Raw genomic sequence first — 24,908 nt, 5'->3', positions numbered from 1 at the left:
AAACAAATGAGCCATCAGGCTCAAAAGACACGGAGGAAACTTAAATGCATATTACTCAGTGCAAGAAGCCAATCTGAAAAGGCCAACACTCTATGATTCCAACAAAATCGACATTCCGGACACAGCAAGAGCACAGAGAAATTTTAGGCCAGAGAAAATACTCTGGATAATACTCTGCTGGATGTGTGTCATTACACTGTGTCCAGACACACAGAACCCACACCACCAAGAGTGACCCTAACGTAAGCCGTGGACTCTGGGTCATTACAATTAACACAGGCTCATCCTTGGTAAAAGATGTTCCTCTCTGGTGATAATGGGGATGGGGGTACACATGTGTGGGGAAAGGGAGGATGTGTAAAGATCTCTAGCTTCCTCTCAAGTTTACCGTCACCCTAAAGCCTCCCTTAAAAAATTAAGTATTAAAAAAAAAAGACAGGGCGCCTGGGTGGCCGGGTTGAGTGTCTGACCAGCTCAGATCATGATCTGGTGGTTTGTTAGTTCAAGCCCCAGTTCATCCAAGTTTTGGATCCCCTGTCTCCCTCTCTCTGCCCTCCCCGGTTTGTGCTCTCTTTCAAAAATAAATAAAATACCTAAAAACTAAAAATTTAAATAAAAATTAAAAAAAAAAAAGACAACGCAGTTAAAAGCGGACAAAGGATCTGAGCAGAGGTCTTTCCGAAGATCCCCAAGTGGCCCATAGGCACATGAAGCTTCCTGATATTGTTAGTCACCAGGGAAATGCACGTCACAACCACGAGCCCGTACTTCACCGCCACCGACGGCGAGAACCACAGGGAGGGTGACGGGCTCCGGTGAGGATGTGGGGACCACGCCGCAGGTCCTCACATAAACCCAGAGTTCCCAGACGACCCGGCAGTTCCGCTCCGGGTACGTACCCAACAGGGACAACCACACGTCCCCCGTGGACCCGGTGCCCCGGCAGCGCTGCTCACAGCGACCACAAAGAGAAACAGCCCACATGTGCGTCACCAGAAGAGCGGACGCACAGAACGGGGTCTCTCCGAACAACGGAGCGTTTTCCACAATGAAGAGAAACGAAGGGCTAACAGCTGCAGAACACAGACGGACCAGAAAACGTCTGCTCGGTGGAAGCAGCCAGGCAGGCACCAGGTCTCCCACGCGGGAGGCCATTTACACGAAACGTCTAGGACAGGCAAACCCACAGCGACAAAAAGTGAATTAGTGGACACAGGGCCGCGGGGAAACGGGAAGAGGTTGCCAGCGGCTTTCTTTTCGGGGTGACGGAACTGCCCCGTAACTGACCACGGTGACGGCTGTCCAACCGTGAGGACATACTAAAAACCACTGCGCTGTACATTTTAAGTGGGTGAGTTGGACGGTCCAGGAGTTGTATCCCAACAAAGCATTTCTTAAAAACACACACACACACACACACACACACACACACACACACACACACACGAGCCCACCTCCCCTCCCCTCTCCCTCACCCGAGCCCGCGGCCTGGGGCAACCCTGGGGGCCCGGGGAGGGGGCTGGCTCCCCGGGAAGACTGTTGGATGGGCAGCCTGGGGGCCTGGAGACCCCAGACAAGGACTCTTCCCGAGCCGGTCTGTTTCTGCAGAACTCGACCATCTGACCTCACAGAGTCAAGCGAATTAAAACACACCACAGGTGTGAAAACATTTGGCACAGTATGAGCCACGTGACAGGCGCTTTCTACAAGCTAGAAAAATAACCAAGTACCTGAAAGGACTTGGACAAAGACCCTCGTAAATGTAAGGCAGCTTTGCAATTTCATATATAAAATTATAACACGTCATCAGAAATAACCCACGTTCAGTTTCATACGTTGCTTTCCAAAGACTCACTTGAGCTCAGTGCCCCACTGTTTGAAAGAGAAATTACTGGAATTGGGGTGCCCTGCGGCTGGCTGGTGAGCTGCTTGCTCCAGCTCTCCGGGGGCGGTTTCCACAGCGAGGACATTTCTGGCTTTTTCTGCAGAGGCATCTGGGTGCGGGTAAATTACATCTGAAAGACAGGCAAACAAACGTCAGTTCCTCAGAGCTCCCACGTGGGACGCGGCATGCTACAGGGCACTCGTAACGTCACCTGCACGACAGGGTGCAGCTTGTGCAGCCGTGGTCACCTAGAGTACTTCCGTGTTTGTCACAGAAAGGCTGTGACATGCCTCAAGGCACCACGTGCCCGGGACAGGAGAGCCAGGGTCCCCTCTGTGGTCCTGCAGATCAGCAAGCTGGCACAGAGCCGTGGCCCAGCACGCTCACCGCAGTGATAAGGAACAACCCCTGGGACAGGCCAGTAGGGTGAAAAAGCAAAGTACAGATCAGTTTACACTACCACTCTCTCCCCGAGAAAACAGGGGAATAGGAGTATCCTGCACACATTTGCTAATATCTGCAATCGTGACCCTGAGACAACAGGTGTGCACCTCCCAGGGGAGCGGCTCACTAAAGTCACAGAAGCACTGATGCTAAATCATGACCAGATTTCAGAATAGCTTTAAAATGGAAGCTTCTGAAGTACTAAAGGTTGAAACAGTACGATGTCTGGGATTTGCTTTAAAATAACTATATTTGGTTATTTACGAAATAATAACATTCAGGGGCACCTGGGTGGCTCAGTCGGTTAAGCGACCGACTTCAGCTCAGGTCACGATCTCACAGTTCGTGAGTTCGAGCCCCACATCAGGCTCTGTGATGACAGCTTGGAGCCTGCTTCGGATTCTGTGTGTGTGTGTCTCTCTCTCTGCCCCTCCCCTGCTCGTGCTCTGTGTCTGTCTCAAAAATAAATAAAAACATTAAAAAAAAAAAAAAAGAAATAATAACATTTGCTTCAAATAACACAAAGTGGGCAGGGCTGTCCACGAACCAGCACAGGTCCAGGAAATATTAATTGTGGGAATTACCCAGTAAACACGGGGATGATATTATAGTATTCTCTCTTTGTGTAAAAATTCCAATAAAAACTTATTTTTTTGAAGAACCTTCTTTTAAACATATATTTACTTTTGAGAAAGAAAGAGGGAGAATCCCAAGCAGGCTCCCCACTGCCAGTGCAGAGCCCTACATGGGGCTCGAACTCACAAACCGTGAGATCATGACCTGAGCCAAGGTCAAGAGTCAGACGCTTAAACGACTGAGCCACCGAGGTGCCCCAATAAAAACTTATTCTAAAGATCTGACAAAAACATACCCGACTACAAATACTCTGTACTCTCCCACACGGCACCCTTCTTTCTGAGAACAGGGCATCGGGGCATGTTTGCAAACAGAAGCGAGCCAGATACAGTTGGCTCTACGCTGCCCTTTCCTGAAGTGCCTGCACACTGCCATTATCAACCGTTCCTCTCCATGAAAGCAAACTCAGAACGGCCTGCTGAACAAGGACGTCGAGGAAAAGGCGGCTTCTGGTCAGAGGAGTGCAGGACCGGAGAGGCTCGGGCCGGGTGTCTGTGGAGCTCACGGAGCACGCGTGCAGGGAACGCGGGGCCGCAGGCCCTGGGCTCTCGCTGTGCAGACGGCTCACTGACTGACCTCGGCAGCCTGAGAAGAGCTCCGAGTGTGACACCAAGAAGGATGGTTGCGTGCCCTTCCAGGGAACGTGGCTCCGGCCCCGAGGGTCAGCACGCAGCTCGAGCAGGGTTCTGAGCAGGCAAAGCGGGAGGGGTGTCGGGAGACAGAAAACACGTGGGCTGGCAACCGCTTACGAGACTCCGGGAAGGCAGCCAGAAGTTGCCAGTGACCACGGATTCCCACCTCTTGGTTCCAAATTACTGCCACATGGCGAATGCCACGTGCTCAGGGTACCTCAGACAAGACCAAGCACCTGCCCCCCACGGGAACCCATCTCAGAAAGAGACACAGAATAACAAGACATCAAGCAGGATGCACTGAGCCCCTGGCCTCCAGGGCCCTACGGTCCCCAAAGACGCATTCCTGAAGGATCTCATCCTAGGCTCCGACCGCTGCCTTCCTCTTCACTCTTTATAGACTGGAGTCCCCCTAAGACTTCACCTGGAAAGAGTTCCAGTAAACAAACAAGTTCAAATACTATTAACCGGGCCCAGTCCCCTGTACCTGCCTCATCTATTAAGACACTGAGCCCAGAGCCAGGGCCGGAGAGAAGGAGCCTGTGCCCTGGAAGACGGACACAGCAGGTGCAGCGACCACAGCTGTGAGAAGGCACCTCTGTTCCTCCAGAGCGGGGGACGCGGAAGCCTGGGCTCCCCTGATGGGGGGGCTTCCACACACGCTCGGGGAGGGCACCACAGGCCGGGCCAGGGGGTGAACACGGCACGCTGCACCCATGTCCACGACGAGCTGGCCGCCTCTCCTTCCTGTGCAGGCTGGGGGATCGAGGAGAACAGCCCCTGTGGGCGCAGAGCACCCCTAGCCCGCACTGGAAACCTTCCCGAGGAGCTCTGGGCCCCGGGGCCCGGCTGGAGCAAAGGGCCGGGGGCCGGAGAGGGCACTGGCAGAACAGACCGACGCTGCAAGTCATTACCGAACGTGAAAAAGAAGCAATTTCCCAGTTTTGGCTACTCTTGTCAGTTTGCCTTGTTTTCAATGTTTAGAAGACAGTAGGAGATTTACTTAATTCAGAGCGAGCGGCTGGCTTTGCGTCCACACGAGTCCTCACATCAGCATTCAGGAACCGCCTCGAGGACACAAACTAGGTCACAGCAGCATTTCCTTGAAGTCCTGAATGGCAGTGAGCGGACCCACCAGCTGGTGCAGGATCCTGCGGCTTCGCTCGGGAGGGACGGTCGGCGCGTTCAGACATTTTCTGTTCCTTTCAGACACTTCCATGCGCCTTCGTGGTGGCCCCGGCTTCCCGGACCTGGAGCCCTGGGCCCATGGGCCACTCGGACGTGTCCTGACAGCGGCCGCCCTCCTCTCCCACTCCTGGCCTGCTGCCCCGTCCTTGAAAGCAGGCAAAGCGATGGGAAAAGGCCATTCCCACAGGTGACGGAGAAGACACTGCAGGAGACACATCTCTGTGGGAGCGGGACAGCGGGGTCTTGGCAGGAAAAGCTTCTTCCCGCGCCATCGAGCGAGTCTTCCAGACTGTGCAGCGGCGGTCGGAAGCCACAGAAAGACCTGAGAGCAGAGCGTCCACCCAGGCACCAATGAGGAGGGGCTCTCAGGGCCCCCGGGGGAGCCGGTCCACACGTCTGGGCTGGCTGCTCCCGCGGCAGACAGAAGTCTCGTGAACAGTAGAGAAGACGGGCCCAGTAACGACTGGGAACCAGATGAACAACAAGTGAATGACAGGTGGATGAAGAGCTGGCACAGGAGGGCCCGGGGGCTCACGCGCCTGCCCTCTGACCTGCGTGTCCTGTCACCTCCCTCTGAGAGACCCCTGAGTCTCGGGGGAGGCCCCACACCCGGCTGATGGCTCCTCTCTCTGGTCTGCACCACCTCCCCTCTCCTGCAAGACGCTCAGACCCCACCCTCGCCAACACCCCCCCCAGCTCACCTCCCCCACCCTCCCCAACAGCCCACCAGCTTACCTCTCCCCCCCACACCCCTCCAGCTCACCTCCCCCCCTTCCCAACACTCACCTCCCACCCTCCACAGTAACACCTCCCAGGTCACCTCCCCCACCCTCCCCAACACCCCCCAGCTCACCTCCCCCCTTCCCACCAACACCCACCCCCCACAATAACACCCCCCGGCTCACCTCACGCACCCTCCCCAACACCCACCTCCCACCCCCCACAGTAACACCCCCCCAGCTCACCTCCCCCCACCCTCCCCAGCCCACCTGCACTCCATCTGCCCGCAGCCCCAAGGAGGCTCCTCCCAGGTACACCTGGAATCCAACCTCCGGCACACTCCCTTTCCCGATCTGATTTGAGAAATCCCCTTTAGAGCAGAAGTCGCAGAGAGCATCCCGTTCACAGACGCGGAAGCGCCGTCAGCCCTCAGTCCTGAGGGCTTTCCCCGCAGGGACAGGCTGCCTCTCAGACACGGCGTGGAGTACCGCGACTTGTGGCATCCTGCGGACGGGATCAGAGAAGCACAGCTGCTGGGGTCACCTCGCGGGGAGGACAGCTTAAGTGAGCACCTGGACCTGGGGTGGCTCCACAGGGCCAGGGGCGCATCGGCGTGCGCCCGGGCCCGTGGCACGGGCTGTGGGGCTCCTCCGAGCCGCTGACGGCTGCCCGCCCCACGAGCCCCCTCCGAGAGGGAAACGTGTGATCCCGTCTGTTCTGCCATTTTCCGCAAAATACGCCCCCGTCCGCAGACGGGCACCCGGGCCGCACACAGTCTGGCATCCCTGCTCGTCTGCCGATCGGTTTACGCGGGATAGAAGCGAGAACGAGCCGGGCGCGCCGCTCACCGCGAGCTCTCAGCTGTTCGTGGGGCCTCCTGCGGGTCCAGCCGCCTCACGCCCCGCGGCCGGGAAGGTCTCCGCAAAGCATTCCTTCGTGCTGAAACTAGGTCTCGGTCACGCGAGCACAGAGACGCGCAGAGCCGTGCCTGAGGCACGGCGCGCTTCCGGAGGCCAGGCCCCGGGGTGGAGGCAGGAGAGGAGACGGATGCAGCCAGGCCGTCCCCTCGTCCCGCAGCCGGGCTGACCTGAAGCTGCAGACCCCAGGCACGAGAACAGACTCTCACCCGGAAGACGAGAGCCCCAGAAAACAAATCTCGGCGATCGCGGGACGGTGCGCGCCGCCTCTCCGAGCTCACCGCGGCCTTCCCTTCCTTACCGACGCCGGTTCTGATCGGGCCACGTGCTCAGCTCCAACACCTGCTTCCCCACCTCGCTTCCGGCCAGGGGAGGCCACGTGGCAGCGTCCCAGCTCCTGAGGCTCGGGCGGAGGGCTCCCTCCTGACACGGGGGCGCACCCCCGCCCCCGAGCAGGAAAGCGGATGCAGTAAGGACGGCGAACGCCGGGCGGCGGTGCCGGGAAGCAGCCCACCGCGAGGCAAACACGTCCCTGTTGGTGAGGTTTCCTGTCGACCGCAGCTGGACGCGATCTGCACCCCAGGCAGCCTGCCATCTGACCCGCGTAACAGAGCTGCAAGGGGGCCTCCCCTCCCCCCCACTCTCCCCGCCGCCCGCCTCTTTCCACCTGCTCTGCCACAGCCCTCACCGTGACCGCTGTGGTTTCCGGGCCGATCCCAGCCCCCCATCCGGCCGACAGGTCCCTTCCTCACTTGGCACGTCTGACCCAATGGCTCACCGTGCTCTTGCTTGTCAAGCCACCGCAGGTCTGGCCCCTGACCGTCCGTCCAGCTTTCTCGGGGCAGGGGGGTGGGGGGGTGGAAACCCTTGCCCCCACTTGGCCTCGGAACCCGGCGCCTGAAACAGCCGCGCCTTCTGCTTCCTGAGGCCAGCCCCGTGCCTCTGAACTGGCCTGGCCTCGCCGGGCCACAGACTCCTCGGAAACACAGACCGTGGCTCCACGGTCCCTAAATGGCAGGTATGCGGCACCGCCCAGAGCACAGGCTGCTGGAGGAGACGGCACCACACTCTCCGTCCCCCAGACGAGGAGACCAAGGCTCCGAAGGATAGACACGCCCAGGGCCCCAGAGCAAGGTCGGCAAACTTCCTGAAGGCCCAGGTAGCAGTACTATCGGCTCATGAGCTGCGTGGTCTTGGCTGCTGATTGATTCTTGTACAAAAGCGCCAAAGGTGATGTGCAGATGAACTGCAGCTCCAGGAAAACACCTCGCGGCAGGAGACCGGACTCAGGCTGTAAACCCTGGAGGCGCAACACGAACCCGGGCTCCGGGGCTTCTCCCACCCGACGGAGCGGCCTCCCGAGATACACCACTGCTTGCCACGGGGAGGTGTCCACGCCCGTGACGCCGCCCCCAGCAGCTCGGGGCCGGGTGGCGCTGGACACCTGGAAATACCCCGGACGGCGGGTGATGAGGCAGAGCGGACAGCGTCATTCCTCGTGCAGATCAGAGTCCCAAACAACGGTGGCTCCAGCGGCATCACATGGCGCCCCGCCCACGCCTGCCATCCCGCCCTCGCACACCCGCCTTCCCCGCCCTCGTGCACTTCATCCTCTGACCAAGCCCTCTCTCTGATGATAGAAAGGCTAAAATACAGCCTCTTCTTGACTTCCCACACAACAAGAGTCTCACAATCGCCCAGCAGTCCAAACTTCCATTATCTTTCCTCAGATGCCCAAATCCAGGTCTGTGATGAGAGTCACATCTACACACGGAACTGCCCTGAGGATGCAGCCTTGACTGCCAGACCCACAGGGAGAGGCGCTCTCGCGCTGCCCCCACGCCCCGCTCGGCCCCCTCTGGCTCCTCAAAGGCAGCGGGGGGGGGCCTCGCGGGCCCCCCCCCCCCCCCCCCCCCGCCCAAGGCCATCCTCAGGCCCCGGCCTAGACTCCGCTTCCACGGAGGGGACCCGCTGTGGGCTCCGTCCCATGCACCCCTGCTACCCACACCTCCCGTCCCACACTTCCCTGACTTTATCTTCACGCAGCGTGACCGGAACGTCGCGAGAGGAGGGACCAGGCCCACCCTGCGTGCCCACCTTGCTGAACAAACAAGCAAACGTCAGAGGCACCGCTTGGCCCCAAACCAAATAAAGAGAACCAGCCGTGGGCTTCAGATGCTTCCTCGGCTCCCCGGCCACAGACGTGGCTCCAAGAAAGGAAGGATTTATGTTACAGACCTACTCCCTCCGGTCTGGCGCCCTGGGTCTGTCAGACCCACTGTGTCCTCAGGACAAAGAACCAGGCGGTGCCTAGCTGGCTCGGTCAGCGGGGCCTGTGACTCTTGATCTCGGGGTTGTGAGTTCAAGCTCCGTGTTAGGTGCACAGATTATAATAAACTTGAACAAAGAAACAGGGGCACAAGGCACTCACGGCACCAGTCCGCCCGCTTCCCTGCAGCGTTTCCAATGCTCATGTGGCATCCAGGCCGAGCTACGGAGCCTCTTCTCATCAAAAGTCCTAGAACGGCGGCTCCCAACACCCCAGCCGACACAGAACTGGGCACTAGACGCAGGGACGTCCCTTCGGTGTCGGCGTCCGTGAGAAGCACGCGCCGGACAGGCATGGCCGACGTTCAGCCGTGCCTCACTGACCGGAGCCGAGCTGCAGAAGACACTGTGGTCGGGGAACACGTGGCAGGCGGGACATCGGGTTTGCAGAGGGAAGACTCGGAGGAGTCCCAGCACCCGTGTCCGAAACGAGGGCCGCGAGGATGCCGGGACCGGCTGCGGCTGGCGGGGGACCGAGCAGGCCCGCGGGCGTCATGAAGCACCGGCCACACGTCTCCGTAGGCGTGAGAAGCGGCCCTCGCTGGCCAGGCTCCGGCGTCGGCGTCTCTGATCGTCAAGACACGCGGGTGCAACGGCCTCGGCGGCCTGCTTCTTCCCGGCGGCCCTCCGCGCCGCGGGGAGACAGGAGCCACGAACACGGCCCACCCACGCTCTCTGCAGGGATGGTCCGCGAGTAACGGCCACCTGCTGTGTTCCGTGAGGGCCTCCGCACCACCAGGCCCGAGAAGACCCTGCAGCCGTAAGTCTGATATTTGAACGTAAAGCCACGTGACCTCCACACTTCGAATCGCCCAGCGTCGTGGAGATGCCACAGACCTAGAATACGGAATCGCATCTAACGGTCACTCTCCCTCAGGGACGTGACGGTGTCACGGGCCAAGCACGTCGAGAACCAAGTGCACACAAACATGGGTGACCTCGGGCCACGAGCACGTCAGCGGGGCAGACACGGGGTCTGGCCCTGCAGTCAGGACGGGGGTCACGGCCCTCAGACCCCCGTCGCCAGTCCGCTCAGGGTGCTGGGCACGGACCTCGCTGAGCCCCGAGGTCGTTATCGGGTGGAACGGGATTCTGCGCGAGGAAGCACGCAGGCGCCAAGAGTGCCATCGGAGGGGTCATCGCCGTTACTTTTGTTCCGGGCTTCTACGCTGTCCTGCCCTGCCCGGTCACACGGCCACGCCCAGGGAAGTGCCACCGGCCCCCCGCCTCTGACTTACCTGAGTTGTCTCTGGCTACCAGACCCTGCGAGAAGTCCCCCGGGGCCGGGGAGGCCCTGCTGTCCCACGTGGCGGCGTCCAGGCCGTTGCAGTACTCCCACCTCTTCTGCTGGAGCTCCTGTAGCCAGTAGGCCATGAGCTGGCGGTTAGGAGCCTACGAGAGGAAGGAGAGAGCGAGTCAAGGCCAACGACGGGACCGAGGGCCGGGACAAACCACGTCCCGCGAGGACAGACGCACACCCTGCCCCCCTCGAGGGGAGCGTCAGGAAGAACAGGCCAAGGACGTCTCCCCGCCAGGGTGAGCGGCTCTGCTCACCCGGCCAGGACACGGCACGAACACCAGGAATCCAGCCCTGATGAGAATCTTCCCACGTCCCAAGGTGACACGACACCCTCCACGGAAGCCTGGAGGACGGCATGGTCCCGCCGCCCTTTCACGCCGCACACACACACGTCCTGTCTCAAGAACTCACACCTCGTGCACGTGTGGCTGCACCCTGGCCGCATCACGTCAAATGACAGTGGTTCCAGCTGATGGCACCTGGAGAGCATACAAATACCTCTGCACGTCCGGGCGGCACGTCCAATGCTAAAACTTTTAACACCAAGGACAGCAAGTGCCAGAAAGGGCACAGGGCAACCGAACCCGGCACAAGCCTCTCTCCCAGCCCCCGCAGACATGGCGAAAGCTGTGCTTGTGCGAGAATGCTCCGATTTAAAGGGAAACATCTGACGGGGGAACAGTCAGTAACCTCGTGAGTATCTCTCACTACATTCCTGGGCAAAAACAAACGTTGAAGTCACATGTTTTCAACGTCTGACTTACTACTCGGGTTACAAAAACCTGGTCGGGAAGGCACCCAAAACCACCTCGAGGCAATGACTGACTGGGGCTCCTTCCCTTTTGGGGCGCCCGGGAGACTCAGCCAGTGAGCATCTAACTCTTGGTTTCAGCTCAGGTCATCGTCTTACAGTTTGTGGGTTTGAGCCCCGCATCGGGCTCTGCACTGTGAAGAACCTGCTTGGGATTCTCTCTCTCCCTCTCTCTGCCTCTCCCTCACTCACGCACCCTCGCTCAAAATAATGAACAAGCAAGCATAAATAAGTAAAGAGGATCCAGAAATCACTGAAAGCACCCCGACTTCGATCCCGTGTGCTGCCATCAGGGAGACAGGAGACTGCGAGGGCCCTGCCGTCAGGCGCTCAGACCAGGGACAAAAGCGCAGGCTGGCAGCCAAGGCGGCCCCGTCAGTCGAAGCACAGCCTCCGTGTTCTCTCTCTGGTCTCCCCGCATGGAGGACTGAACGGAGATCCGACCTGACTCAGCCCAGATTGAATCAGAATCACAAACGAAATCTCTCAGGCGCCCGGGTCCAGTCTGGGTCCGACACGTAACGTCGGTCCCGATCTGCCAGGTCCAGCACAGTGGCCACTGAGCATGCGAAACGCGGCCGGTGCCACACGATCGAAAATATTTTGGACACGGTGGATTAAATAACATATATTAAAGCTACCTCATCTGTATCCGAAAACTTACAAGCATCTGTTACGGCTCGTACCGTATTCATGTTGACAGCACTGGTATAGAGGTAACAGTAAACTCAGTCCGTTTTGAGAGCCAAGGTTGGCAGAAACCCAGGGGGTGGGCAGTGGCCTAGGACTGAAACGCAGGCCAAAGGCAGCAGGTTCCTGAGTGTGGGGCAGCCACCACTGCTCCTCCCAAGGACACTGTGACTTGAGAAGTCTTCTCAGTTCTTTACTTACAGAGATGCCAACACTCTTCAGGGACCACAACAACAGGCCTGGCTCATCTGGCTCACAGATGCCCTTCCTGGGCGGGGCAGCAGGACCCCCAAGTGATGTGGTGTCACAGAACACCCCAGCGAGTCTATCACCAGGAGCTCACCGCTGAGCTCCAGCCCCGCTGGTGACGAACGAGCCAGTCGGTGCTAAAGCCTATCACCACCACATCTGCCAAGCACCCGCCGGCCAGAGGGGTGGGGAGCAGGACTGGGAGAGAGTGGGTATCTGCCCCACACCACCCCCAATTTAAATGCTCTGATCCCAAATTCTAGAGAGCCACACGGGCATTCCAATCATGCTGCAAGGGGCAGAGCCCAGGCTCGGCTCAGCACACAGAAGGTGCCTGCATGAGACATGTGACCACCATCTGTCTGAAGACTCACGGGAACCACACCGAGTCTCCCAGAACACCGGTCTCTGTGACTCCTACACGTCCCTCAAAGCCCAGCACAGACGCTACCTCCAGAGCTCACACCAGCACGCACCCGAGGTGAGCTTCCCACGGAGGCGGGCGCACTCCTTTCGTGTCCCTCGTTAGTCTGCCCTAGCTGCTCCCGCGGGCCTCTGTCCCCAGACCTCCACCAGCCCCAAACCCAGAAGCCCCCACGCCTGAGGGAGCAGGACCCCACCTGTCCCTTCCCCTGGACCCCGGGACGCTCCCCACCAAGCCTGTCTCTGTCCCCAGGGCTCAGAACTGTCCCGCATTAATCGGTCCAAGTGAATTCATTTCAACACGTGCTCACTCAGGGCCCACGCTCCCGGCAGGGGGCGTGCTACTGGGGGAGGGGCAGGTCTCAGGCCTCGTCCCCCAGCCACATTCCCCTACCCCTGGATCCCAGCCCTTCGCTCCCCTGGTAAAGGGTCCCCGCCCATCAAAGCACACCCTCGCCTGCTTGGACTCCGTGACCTTCCTGGAGACCTATCTCGACTTACCCATCCAAACAAAGGAAAAGGGAACGATGCCACGCACACACAGACGTTTGTTCACTCCCTTGACAAATAGTTACCGAGCGCCAACGCGGGCCAAGTGTTGCCGTTCGCACACAACTGGGGGAGACGTGGTCTCCCGAGACACTCCCAGTGAGCTGTCTCCTTTACAGCGGCGACAACCAGCTAGAGTCAGATTCACAATTACAATCAAACTACGAAATACCTGGTTGAAGAAATCCTCATGCATCACAGAAACTTCCCAAAAATCCGGTCAAAATTCTAAAGGAGCTCTTCAAAGCACAGCACAGAAATTCTGAAATTCATCTGCAGTTTAACCTACAAGATTCTGAACAAAAAACACAAGGCCCGGGGCTGTGCCCTAAGAGGCTGGGAGGCGCGTGACAAAGGCCCGCGCGGCCAGCATATCGAACACAGAGCAGATACCAAATGTCGCACTTCAAGGAAAATCAGCAGGGAAAAGACCTTAGATATTGAGCGATGGCATCAGGACAACCGGTTAAAAGTTTGGAAGAGAAGAAAATGGATTCAAATTTGATTCACGATTTGAATGTACAACAAAAGTCATTTAAGTCACCAGGAAATGCCTAAAGGATTAAAATCAAGTTTGTCTCTGCCTCTGGCGACAGGAACCTCGTAGATGGAAGGGCTGACTTGGCTCGGCCGAGCGTCGGCAAGAATTCGGGGGAAGGTTCCCGCCGAGCCGTGAGCCGTGAACCGCGCCCCCGAAGCGCCCGGGAGGCCCCGAGGGCCCTGCGCGCCAGGGAAGAGCCCCGGACTGCGAGCCACAGGGACAGACGGACGCCCGGGCGGAGCGCGTCACGGGGCCGATTCCTGTCCAGGCAACAAAAGAGCCGTGGCTACTGCAACATGCCCGTAATCCTGGACGGCAGAGACCTTTCTAGTCCCGAGAAGGCCTGCAGAGGAAACGTCTACGCATCCCCTCCCCCACTCATGCTCTCTCTCTCAAAAATAAACATTTTAAAAAAACAGCGTCCTTTAGACTTTCATTTTTTTTAACATGAAATTTGTCAAATTGGTTTCCATACAACACCCAGTGCTCATCCCAACTGGTGTCCTCCTCAATGCCCATCACCCACCCCCCCCTCCCTCCCACCCCCCATCGACCCTCAGATTGTTCTCAGTTTTCAAGAGTCTCTGACGGTTTGGCTCCCTCCCTCCCTTTTTTCCCCTTCCCCTCCCCCACGGTCTTCTGTTAAGTTTCTCAGGATCCACATAAGAGTGAAAACATACGGTATCTGTCTTTCTAGACTTTTATTTCAAGGAATAGTAACATCCGCATTTGCTACGCAAAATGTGGGAAAGGAGGAAAAAGAGGGAAACGAACTTGACCTTGCGGGGTGCGTCCTCTCACGCGCTCCTCGTGCGTAAACACACGCCGGAAGAACACGTTGGGCCTCTACGTGACGTGCACGTGGGCGAGGGGGGAGGGGGGAGGGGGGTGCGCTGTCACGTGAGCACGGGCCACGTGCCAGACGTCAACCTGAACGCTGGGCACAGGCGGCCAGGGCGGTATCACCCGCTGAGCCCGGGCTCGCGCACGGTGCCTGGAGCTTCACTGTCCGTCCACCCCCCACCCCCTCCCACCCCCGTGCCGCGTGCTGTTAGGCAACGTGTGCAACCGGCCGGCGGGTGGGACGGGAAGGGAGGAACCGACCTGCTGAGCCGGCTCTGAGGGTCACAGGAGGTCGCGCATGTCTGGCTCAGAAAGGGGCCCCACAAGCAGCTCCCTGGGCAGCCACGACCCGCGTCCCCTCCGCCACCCAAGACCTCGCTGGCTGGCTCCGCCAGAGCTCCAGCCCGCGTCTGTCCCTCGTCTATCCCTCGAAGAGGAGGAGGACGACCGCGCCCATCTCCGCATCTCCCCGCGGCACCTCCCGAATACTGACACGGTGCACGTAAAATCCGGAGCGGTCCGCGCCAAAGGTAGCTTCCGTGCCAGGGGCGACACAGAGCAGGGTCCCAGGGAGCACGGCCGTCGGTCCGCAGGGTCCACTGGACGCTCTCAGCCACGACTCTGAGCTGAGCACGCGACTTGCGGACCCACTGCGGGGAACGACGGGAGCGCCATGCGCGACGCACGAGGCACAGAAGACAGAAGCCGCTCTCCAGCCTGAGGGTGTCGCCAGCTCTCCAAGGTCAAGATCTATCCAGCTCCCGGCTCGCGCTCCCTGGCATTCTCCTGGCTCATCCGCCTCGGCCCCCCGCGGCAGCAGCGTGCCCCAAAGCCTCTTCTCACGCCCGCCGGGTGAGGTCACCCGCACCCCAAGCTTCAAGGCTCTGATGGCTTCCGCGGGTCGTGCAGTGCGCACGCTAACCGGCCCACGCCTCACCCCGCTCCGCGGAACGGCAGCCCTCCCCGCACCACACGCAAGCAGAGCCCAAGTCGGCTTCCACAGCCCGCGCTCCGCCTGCCCCGCCAACCACCTGCGAACTCCGATGCACGCCTCAAGCCCCGGTCCAGACGTCCCACCTGCCGTCCTTGGCAGGACCGGTCTTGTCCCATGTGACGACACAGCATGTCGGTCGGGCGCTCAGAGTGCAGACCCTGGGCTCCTCCCCAGAAGGTCTGGGCCCACCCACGTCTGCAGGGCGGGAAGAATCGGCGTGATCACCAGTCTCCGAAGAGTCTCCGAAGAGCCACGGAAAGGAGGGTGCGCAGAGGGACGGACCCGGTCTGCACCCCTCCGGCCACGTTGCTTAAAAGGACACGATGTCTGCTTGTCACGAGGGAATCTTGTTTCTTACGTCTGGAAAAGGCCTAGATCCCCAAGGCGCATCTAAGGTAATTCTTCCATAAGGAATAAAAAGCACAAGAATACTGTAAGTGGTCTGATGATACAAGACTCAGAGGAAAAACAGACGACAACCCAAATCTGATAAATAACTTTCAGTTCCAGGTTTTCTTCTGAATGTTTCGAAATCACGAGCCTGGCCAGGATCTCAGGAGATCTGGCCCCGTACCAATGAAACAGATGTAGTTGTTCCCTGGGAGGGTGCCGAAGCCTGAGTCCACGCCAGTGGCAGACACGGAGAAGGGCGTCCGTGCGGGCCCTCCGGCCCCCGGAAAGCGGACGCGTCTGCACCGACCTTCATCCTCTGGCGGGTGCCACGAGCACACACCTCCTACCTTTTCAAACTGCTAACTCGAAATGAGCATTTTCATGTTAGCTATGAAAAAAATTACATGAGTTGTGGTCTCCATCCTGTTCAAAGGCTGGGCAAGAACCCAGACCCCACCTCCCACCCACTCGGGGACACAGACACCAGAGGGGTTCCCCCTTCACCGCTCAAGCACCCTCTTTCAAAGAGCAAATCCCCTGAGACAGACCCACCTGTCAGCTGACATCTTTCCAGCTTCAGCGATGTCCCAGAGATGAGCAACCGAGGGCAAGGGTCAGGGAAGGAGGGCCCAGACAAGGAACGCGGCAAAGCAAATGCACGCTCACAGATGAGGCGGCACCACAGATAAGGGACCGTGGGGGGCCGGGCCAGGTGACGGACTTCGCCAAGAAAAGGGCAAGGCCACTCTCTGGGTCTGCCCTCCCCGCAGGAAGTACGGAAGCCCGCCAAGGCGCTTTCTGTTTCAGAGAGAAAGGGGCACGTGGCCTCCGAGTGGCCACAGGGCTGCATTCCTGTGGCTCCCTATCAGCTCTGCTGTTGCACAATCAGGGAGAGCCAGGGTTTTATGGACTCAGGAGAAATGCAGACTGGAGCCACAGCCAGCAGCCCGTGGACAGCCCGCTGTTCCGGCTTCAGTTTTTAACTTAAAAGTAGGACACGGGAGGGGCACAGGAGTGGTTCAGTCGGTTAAGCGTCGGACTCTTTTTTATAAAATTTGTTTTTAATGGTTATTTTTTTTTGAGAGAGAGACAGCAGAGCATGAGCAGGGGAGGGGCGGAGACAGAGGAAGACAGAATCCAAAGCAGGCTCCAGGCTCCGAGCCGTCAGCACCGAGCCCAACGCGGGGCTCGAACTCACGGACTGCGGGATCGTGACCCGAGCTGAAGTCAAACGCTCAACCGACCGAGCCACCCAGGCGCCGCAAGAGCCAGACTCTTGATCTCACTGTTCTTGGGATCAAGCCCCGCATCTGGTTCTGTCCTGACAGCACAGAGCCTGCTGGGGATTCTCTCTCTCCCCCTCCCCACGCTCTCTCTCAAAATAAATAAACTTAAAAAAAAAAAAATAGGACACAGGAATGAATGACTTAATATGAAGTTTTAGGAACTGGGGCTTGGGAAGGGGAGGCTCAGGCCCCACACACCAGAGACCCGGGGGGGCCAGGGGAACGTGGCACCAGAGATCCTACCCTTTAAGCAAGTTTGCGAGCCATCTGGGAGGCATGATGATTTCTAACGGTCTTCTGGGCAGAGCTGGTGTCTCAGGAAAGTGTTGGGTGGCTCCCCTAGGCCACTCTGTTACTCACCCTTTGCTGGGTGAGAATCTGGGGGCTCTACAAGTCCTTATGAGCTCCTCAGTGGAGTCGATCACTAAACCGCACCCCCCAGAAATACCCCCAGGACGCTGGGCAGCACTACTGGCCCAGGAGACACAAACCTCAGGGCCTGGGGGAATTGGGGCGGGGTGCCAGGCCCCAAACCACTGCTCGTAGAAACTCAGAATGCAAAGCAGATGTGCAGGCAGAAACCACAGGGCGTCAACCTGAGGGTAAGGGGCTCACGCCTCACTGGTCTCCGTCCACACAACTGCTTCCAGTCGCACAGAAAACCATCAGCAGCCCGGCCCCTCTGGACTTCACAGCCAGGGGGAAGGCTCAGTCACGATCCGGAGGACGGCAGTGGTTCCCGAAGAGAGGTCCCCAGAGCTGCAGCGGGAGGGCCGGGGTGACGGATAAACATGCGGATTCCCGAGGTGCACTCCGGCCTACCAACCGAGTCAGGATCCCCGGGGCATGACCGACAGTGTGCAGAAACAGGATCTCAGGAGGCTCCTTTCCTACATGCAGTTTGAGAACCACGGTTCCGAAAAAGATGGTTCCTTTAAACAGCAGATTTGAAAGAAAGACCACCGGGACAGGGTCTGCGGGGGCGCCGGGCACGGCTCCCAGGCAGCAGAGGTCTGTCCCCCTCTGGCACACGCCTCGTCCCGGCCGGGAGACACCACTGCCTCACTCACGGCTAAGGCAGCCCCATGGGGAAGCTTATCGTCCACACCGTCCATTTCCAAATCTCCCGTGGCTAATCCTCTTAAGCCTAGGCTGCAGCACGGATTGGGTACGGGGCGGTTCAGGTGTCTGTGCACCACCCGCTACACGTGAGCCTAACTTCCTACCGATGGATTAAAGTCGAAATACGAAGCAAGTGCCACAAACTGCTAGGTTTAGATGATGACACATCCCTCGTGTGTCTGGGGAAGACTCTAGCGCCCAAGCGGCTGCCGCCCCGCTACGGGACCCCAATCCCTCACTCAGCCCTCAGGGTCAGGGCACGCTGCCCTCTGAGGGCCCGAGCAATCCTGACTCGGGGATAAATGACCCTTAGAGCAAAAGCACGTCATGACTTCCTCCGACCCACAGAGCCACTGAGGACAATGCCCCAATCACACCTCAGAACAGGACAGGACAAGCTCCCCGAGGCCGGAGACAGCGCCTGACTCTCACCAGGCGCCCATCACGGCCTCGCTCGACAAGATCCGTTAGGCGAAAGGCTGACTGACCGCGTCACTCCTGGGAAGTCAGGCCACCTTGTCTGCAAGCACAGTCTTTCCTCGGACATCACAGAGCTGAAGGGACAGGAAAATCGGGCCCACTGCCTACAAATAATTCCTATAATGCAAGGTGAACACCTCTGACGGCACAGCCTTGCCCACCCCCATCCACCACCAGGCCTGCCATCCGACACTCAGACCCGTTCTGAGGGGCGGACCGAGCGCACACGGAGCACTGCTCCCTTCTGGGGGGCCTGGGAAGGGCCAGAAGTCTGAAGGACTCGGCTCCGGACCCCTCCCCACCAGATTCCGGTTCTCCCACAAAATCAGCCTGGGAAAGATAAGCAAATGACTGGGAACACGTCCCGCTGGCCCAAGAGGAGCTCCGTCTGTGAGCAGCTACGCAATCGTACCAAAACCCAACCACTCCCCGGCCGACCTCCTGCGGGGAGCCCTCGATGACCGTCACAAGGTCTCCCCAGTGCCGCAGTATTCACAGGATTATCACACGGACCACAGACGTCTGGCTCCGGACCACATGCAAATCGGTCCTGCACATACAGGACCCCTCCTGTTCGTTTACTCTGGGAAGATGCCACCCCCGCCCCCCAGAATCAAGACACTGGCAGGCATCCCACCTTCACGCCCAGCGCTGAATCCTGCAGCCAAACATGGCTTCTCTGCGAAGGTTTTCCAAAGGCATCAGGTGCTGGACTATTTTTCAAGTCCCGATACTATAGTTTCTTAAATGCATGGAAAAACTATTGCCACATCTGCAGGAAAAGCATAACCTTACAGCACAGCAGATGCTCTCGAGGCACTCGCTGATGACCACACAGACACTGCGACAGGAGCATCCGGTCACACTGAGCGTCTGTGACACGCCTGCCACTCCCCTGAATGCTGGGGAGGCAGTGCTCCCAGACAGTCTCTGCCCGCGGCCACGTACCCTGGTAGGACACAGCATCGGCGCTCCAATACCCGAACGGGACTGGACCCACCTCCAGGAGCGACAGCACCGAATCTCTGTCTGCTCAGGGTTTCCGGAGCGGCCTGGTGAGCTACAGCTTATCTGGGAAATTGTGGGATCCGCAGGCTCCCCAGGGATGGTCCTGGCCTCTTCCCACCCAGAGGGCCTCTCACGTCACCGACCGCTGCAGGCCGAGTATTTAGGGGCTTAGGGGGCGCAAGTTAGAAGCGTCGCCATCCACACTGCGCTCACTCTGTGACAGCTGAGGACTGGACCTCGGGGATGTAGGCAGACACCCACCCCGGTGTCACCCAGACCCTACCGCATAAACCTCTAAGAGAAATGATGGTTCCGAATTAAGCCCCCCTTCGAGAGTCATTTCTACAATAACAGGGTTCTTTGCTTTCCTTGGAGGAATTTCACTCTGAAACCCAGCGGCTGATGGGTAAAGGCGCCCGAACAAGGACACCTGTCCGCCCCTCCGAAGCCTTCGTGAGCTGGCACTTGGTGTCCACACCTCAACCCCGGACGCGTTCGGCCCTCCTCTTCTCGGGGAAACGGCCACGTCCAAAGGGGAAGGAAAGTGGTAACATGCATACGAGCAGAAGTGAAACAGGAGAGAATTTGGTGAAGGTGGATTTGGGAATGTTCTAGCAAAGGCAGTCCACCGGGTGGGGCAGCTTCCCAGACCCCGCTGCCCCCGGAATGCGGTGCTTAAGAAGCACAGGGCAACCATATCTCCAGTCTCACAATTCAAACCTTCCTGCCAGCGTGGGACATAAACGCTTCAACCCTTACTACGCAGACTAGATAATCGTCCAACGTTCCTAGATGAAAATATCAGACACGACCCAACCACCAGTGTAGAAGAGGAAAAAACAAGGTTGAACTCCTGCTGAAAACTGCTGGTTCCTGTGGCCTCGGCCCCAAAGGCCTCCCCTGCCAAAAGCTGTGCCCCCCCATCTCCCTGGCTGACACCTGGCCCTCGTTGGCATTCCCCCGTCATTCCCTTCCCCCTCCACCCCTGCAAGTCTTTCCCAGAGGCCCCCCCCCACACACACACACTGGGACCCCTGTCCCCTCCACAGTGTGCAGCACTGGTTGGTGTTATCCGTATCTCCCCACACTCCAGAAAGCCCCACAAGGACAGGACTTGTTTTGTTCAGCTGAGCCCCCAGGGCCTAAGCAGAGGGAACGAGTGAGCGGACGAGAAGTGCCCCAGGCCCTCCTAAAACAGGAGGTTCAAGCAACCCCGGCCCAGGGCCTCCCCCAGCCCACCGCCTATTTTCATACACCTATGAGCCGGGAATGGTTTTTACACTTTTAAATGGTTGGGGGAAAAAGACGAACATATTTTGTGACGTGAAAATCACATGAAATTCAAATCTCAGTCCACAGATAAAAATGATAGAAATGCTGCCACGCTCGCTTTCTGGTTGTTTCTGTCCCATGAGAGCGGAGCAGTCAGAGAAACAGCACGGTTACGAGACCTAAAATATTTACTCTGTGGCCTTGTCGTTAAAACCTTCCCCCTCCAACTACACCAGCTCCTCAGAGTCCAGCCACGGACGTGAAACACAACAGACCGAAAATCGGGACCAGCCGGAATCGGGGTGAAGCTCTCTGAAGAGCGGACGCCTGTTGTATTCGTGGGTGCTGCACGCCAGGACAGTCAGCTCGCCTGAGGGGTCTGGCTCACCCTTCTAGAGGGCCGAGGCCTGCCCCCAAACCAGAAGGTGATCCCCCTTCTATGCTTTCACTCCACAGACGTCTGCCTGGGCACCTACTCTGCGGGCAGTGTCCGCGAGGTGAGGATACAAACATCAGGAAATGGGGTGCAGGCCACGCCGTGGATGATGGATCAGAGGAAGCCACGGTGACATCACACGATGACACAGCACCTGCTTCTTAGGAGCTTATTAACTGGGAGACCGAGACGAACCCATGAGAAGTCAGGTCTTGATAAAACAGCTAAATGACACTTGAAGACCGCCAAGTGGACCTCTAGGGCCCGACAGCCGAGCAGAACTATTCAGCCCAGAAGGCCGGTTCAGCGCCTCCATTCTGTGTGGGACACACCAGGCTCCCCCGAGCTAACACATGCCTGTCATTAAGCTGCAAGGGGTTTCAACACCAGAGAAATGTGCATCCTTCCCACAAAAGTGCGCATGCCTGTGTAGTTGCGCGTGATTCAGAAACCGACACCATGTCCGTTTGAGCACCAAATAGCTCCAAGAAAGGGGCCCAGGGAGGGGATGCATCTGCTGACAGTCTGGTGATGCCCGGAGCGCCCCAGGCTGCAGAGACCTGGCGGAGGAGAGGGGCTCCTGCTCTGTTTTACCCGCAGTCAGTCCTCCCTGCGCGCCAGCTCGCTCCACAACTGTCCCCTGCACCGGGGAGAAGCCTCCAGCACACCAGACTCGCCGGCCCCAGAAGCATCGGCCTCTGCCTGACCACTGTACCAACTTCCAAGTGCAGAATGTTCCCGGTGCCTTTTTACTACATGAAAAAGGCAGAAATCAAATGCAGTAAAGGGAAAACCACTACACCTTATCTAATCCCAAACCACTGGTATTCAAAGTCAAAGAAGGTACACTTGTCAGAACAGATAACACAATTAGATATTCTGCATTTTGAACACTCAACTATTCCCGGAGCCTCTACTTTCAAAGAGGGTCTGAGTCTAGCTTCCAATCTCAGGCAAATCACAGCCCCTCTCTGGCCTCCATTCCTTGTAAAATCTGTAAAATAAGGCGCTGGATCAGATCCCTGAATTCAGGAATAGAGAAGTTTAGCAAGAAATTCCAGTATCAGCTTTCATTAAGACTCAAGCAGTAAAACGTTCTGAAAAAGCCAGCGAAACCACAGCTTTGCCAGAGAGGGCTGACAGATGCTTTAAAACAAGAAACACATGATAACACAGTACACAGACTGCTGATTTTTCTTTTCCTCAACTCATCCGTCAAAAGAAATGGTATCTGCAAAATGATACCCAACCAGCCGAAGCCAAAGCCTCCTCACTAACCTGAGGCTCCCCTCTGCAAGTCAGAGGCTCCCCCGTGGCCGAGGACCCTGAAACGAAGCGTCAGCACTTACAGGAATCAGTTCTCGGACCTGAAAAGTGGGAGGAACATAAATTACTGATTTCCACTTTTACCACCACAGAAGTTTTACGCCCGCAGCTCAAAAGTTATCACTATACGCTAAAATTCCTCCTCCAAGTGAGCCCCTACTCTGGAACCCGGCCTTGCCTGTGTCTCCGTTCCCACGGTTTTTGTAAGGCAGACCCTCAGCTTTACAGATTCGTCCCAGTCGGTGATCCACATGAAATCCACATTAAAACTCATTTCCTTCTTTAAAATACTCTGCATGCACACAAAGGTGGACAGAATACCGTAAGAAGCACGCTGCACCCACCACCCGTCCCAGACGTGAACACGGCAAGGGGTAAACTCCATCCTGAGTCCGGGGCTCGTCACCCCACGCGGCTCCCCACTCAGCACACAGACATCTGCGTGACCTTTCTAACCGGTCCGTAAATGGTACCGTGTGTGTGCAACCATTCCGTAACCTTTTCTTGCTCAGTTTTACGAGCCAAGCGTGTCGACAGCTGTTTCTTTACGTTCACTGCTGCATAATGCTCTGTTACATGACCATACCATGTACTTGGCCACGGACACTGCTTGTTTCACGTGGCTGCCGCGTGGCGCCCGCTCTGCGCCAGCCATTTCCCACGACATTTCCTGGACGCTCACAACTCGAGGAAGGGGAGACTGAAAAGGACACTGGGACAGACGGGTGGCGTAAGCCGCCCAGCACAAGCGCACGGCAGACCCGGGCGAGTTCCAGACCACTCACCTCTCCCACCACAGTCTTCAGGCTCAACCTCAAAGCCCCACTCAGGTCCACACCAACTTTATTCGCATTTTTCTAAACGACAAACCTCATAGAGGACTCGGAAGTCCTCTAAGACAATCTGAAAGAGGATGCTCTATTTCGTTCTTCAACAAACAATCCCACAGTAAATGCATCTGACGCAGGGCGGTCCACACGCAGTGAGGACAAGCCTTTCTCTGGCACAAGTCCGGGTGCTCCTGGAGTCATTCCCAAGTTTATACAAACGGTTTCTAAGTCAGCCTGAGCTGAACTGCAGCCCTGCCTGGCTTCCTCTGGAGGAACAGGCCGTCTGCACCCACTTGGAGCGGTGTGGAAGGGCCTGGAAGAACCCAGGACGCAGAGTCTGCTTGAACCGCAACAGCTGAGCTGCGGCGGCTCTGAGAATGGCTCCAGCTCCAGCTCCAGCTGCTGCCGGCTCGGCTCGGAGGTCCGGCAACAGCTGTGCGCTCACCAGGCCCAGGGACTCCGCAAGGCCCCCGCCGCTCTGCACTTGGCCGGGGCCCGCGCAGCCCTGCTGCTCCGCGACACGGAAGACGGTTGAGGGTGGGGGCGGGGGGGGGGGGGGGGGGGGCCGAGGCCAGGAAGGAGATGCGGACTTCGGCAGGAGGGCCCCCGGGACCTGAGGGCGGGGAGGCCCGTGTGTCTCCCACCCCGTCTCGGCTACAAGATTAAGGAAGCCTTGCTCGGGCGGACCCGGTTAAAGCAACCCCTTCCCACCTCTCCCAAGAAAACAGGCTCCGCCACTTTCGGGCTGTGCGACCCCGACAGAGCGCCCCTGCCCGCCAGGAGGGGCTGCAGTGAGTGACCTCTAAGGGCCCCGCCGCCCCCGACTGTGTGCAGCGCGAGGGCAACCGGCGGATCCCACTCAACCCCACGCCCCACGAGGGAGACGACGCACCGTTACCCCCACGTTACAAAAGAGGCAGCGGAGGCACAAAGGGGTCGTAACCCAGGCCAGTCAAAGGAGCCCTCAGTCGCGAACTCCCGGGAGGGCGCGGGGAGCCCAAGAGAGCGGCGGGGGCGAAGGACGGGTCCGGGCACTGCGCAGCCCGCAGCCCCAAGCCCGGGTCCGCTGGGCCCCGGGGCAGGCGGGGAAGGGAGGGACGTGGGCGCCAGGGGCGGGGAGGGCCGGGGACGCCCGGGACGGGGGCGGTAGGGGAGGGGACTCCAGGGACGGGCGGGCGTAGGGGAGGGACGGGGGCGCCCGCGCCGGGGTCGCCAGGGAGGGACGGGGACGCCGGGGGCGGGGGGCCGGGAAGCGACCGGAGGGGCGGAGGCGCGCTCCCACCTTGAGCACCGTGACGGCGCCCGCGCTGTGCACCTGGAAGTGCGCGGGCGGCTCGGCGCCGGGTTCGGCCGCGTCGTCGGGGCCCTGGTAGCTGAAGCAGGCGTCCGCGATGTCTAGGTGGCCGAGGGGCAGCGCGTCCTGCGGGCTCTTGAAGTAATAGAGGTAGCAGCGGCGCGCGTCGAACACGAACCAACGGCTGCGGTAGCCGCGCAGCGGGCCCTTGCCCGACAGCTTCTGCAGGTAGCCGCACAGCCGCGCCGGCCCCGCCGCCGCGCCCTCCCGCTCCTCCTCCTCGGCCCGCGCCCCGGGCCCCGGCATCGCCG

At 58.8% G+C, this 24,908-nt stretch overlaps 1 protein-coding gene across 4 annotated transcripts in view; it reads right to left on the bottom strand.

Moving 5' to 3' along the window:
• Positions 1 to 24,903, bottom strand: part of TBC1D2B (TBC1 domain family member 2B) — a 68,352-nt gene extending 43,449 nt beyond the window's left edge. Inside the window, exons 1-3 of one of the 4 annotated variants that reach the window (XM_040493440.1) lie at positions 24,586 to 24,903; positions 9,989 to 10,142; positions 1,856 to 2,015 (exon numbers count right to left, since the gene is read on the bottom strand). In XM_040493440.1, coding sequence (XP_040349374.1) covers positions 1,856 to 2,015; positions 9,989 to 10,142; positions 24,586 to 24,903 — 632 coding nt within the window. Of the gene's footprint in view, positions 1 to 1,855; positions 2,016 to 9,988; positions 10,143 to 10,463; positions 10,485 to 23,258; positions 23,350 to 24,195; positions 24,317 to 24,585 lie in introns of those variants that run through there. The other 3 variants (XM_040493442.1, XM_040493441.1, XM_040493443.1) reach the window with 3 other exon arrangements.
• Between the last annotated feature and the right edge of the window lie 5 nt (positions 24,904 to 24,908).

The sequence above is a fragment of the Herpailurus yagouaroundi genome, unplaced genomic scaffold (assembly GCF_014898765.1).
Source record: "Herpailurus yagouaroundi ecotype Mexico unplaced genomic scaffold, PumYag 185, whole genome shotgun sequence".
Lineage (NCBI taxonomy): Eukaryota > Metazoa > Chordata > Mammalia > Carnivora > Felidae > Herpailurus > Herpailurus yagouaroundi.
Note: the sequence above shows the minus strand (reverse complement) of the source record. Positions and strands in the feature narration are given on the sequence as shown.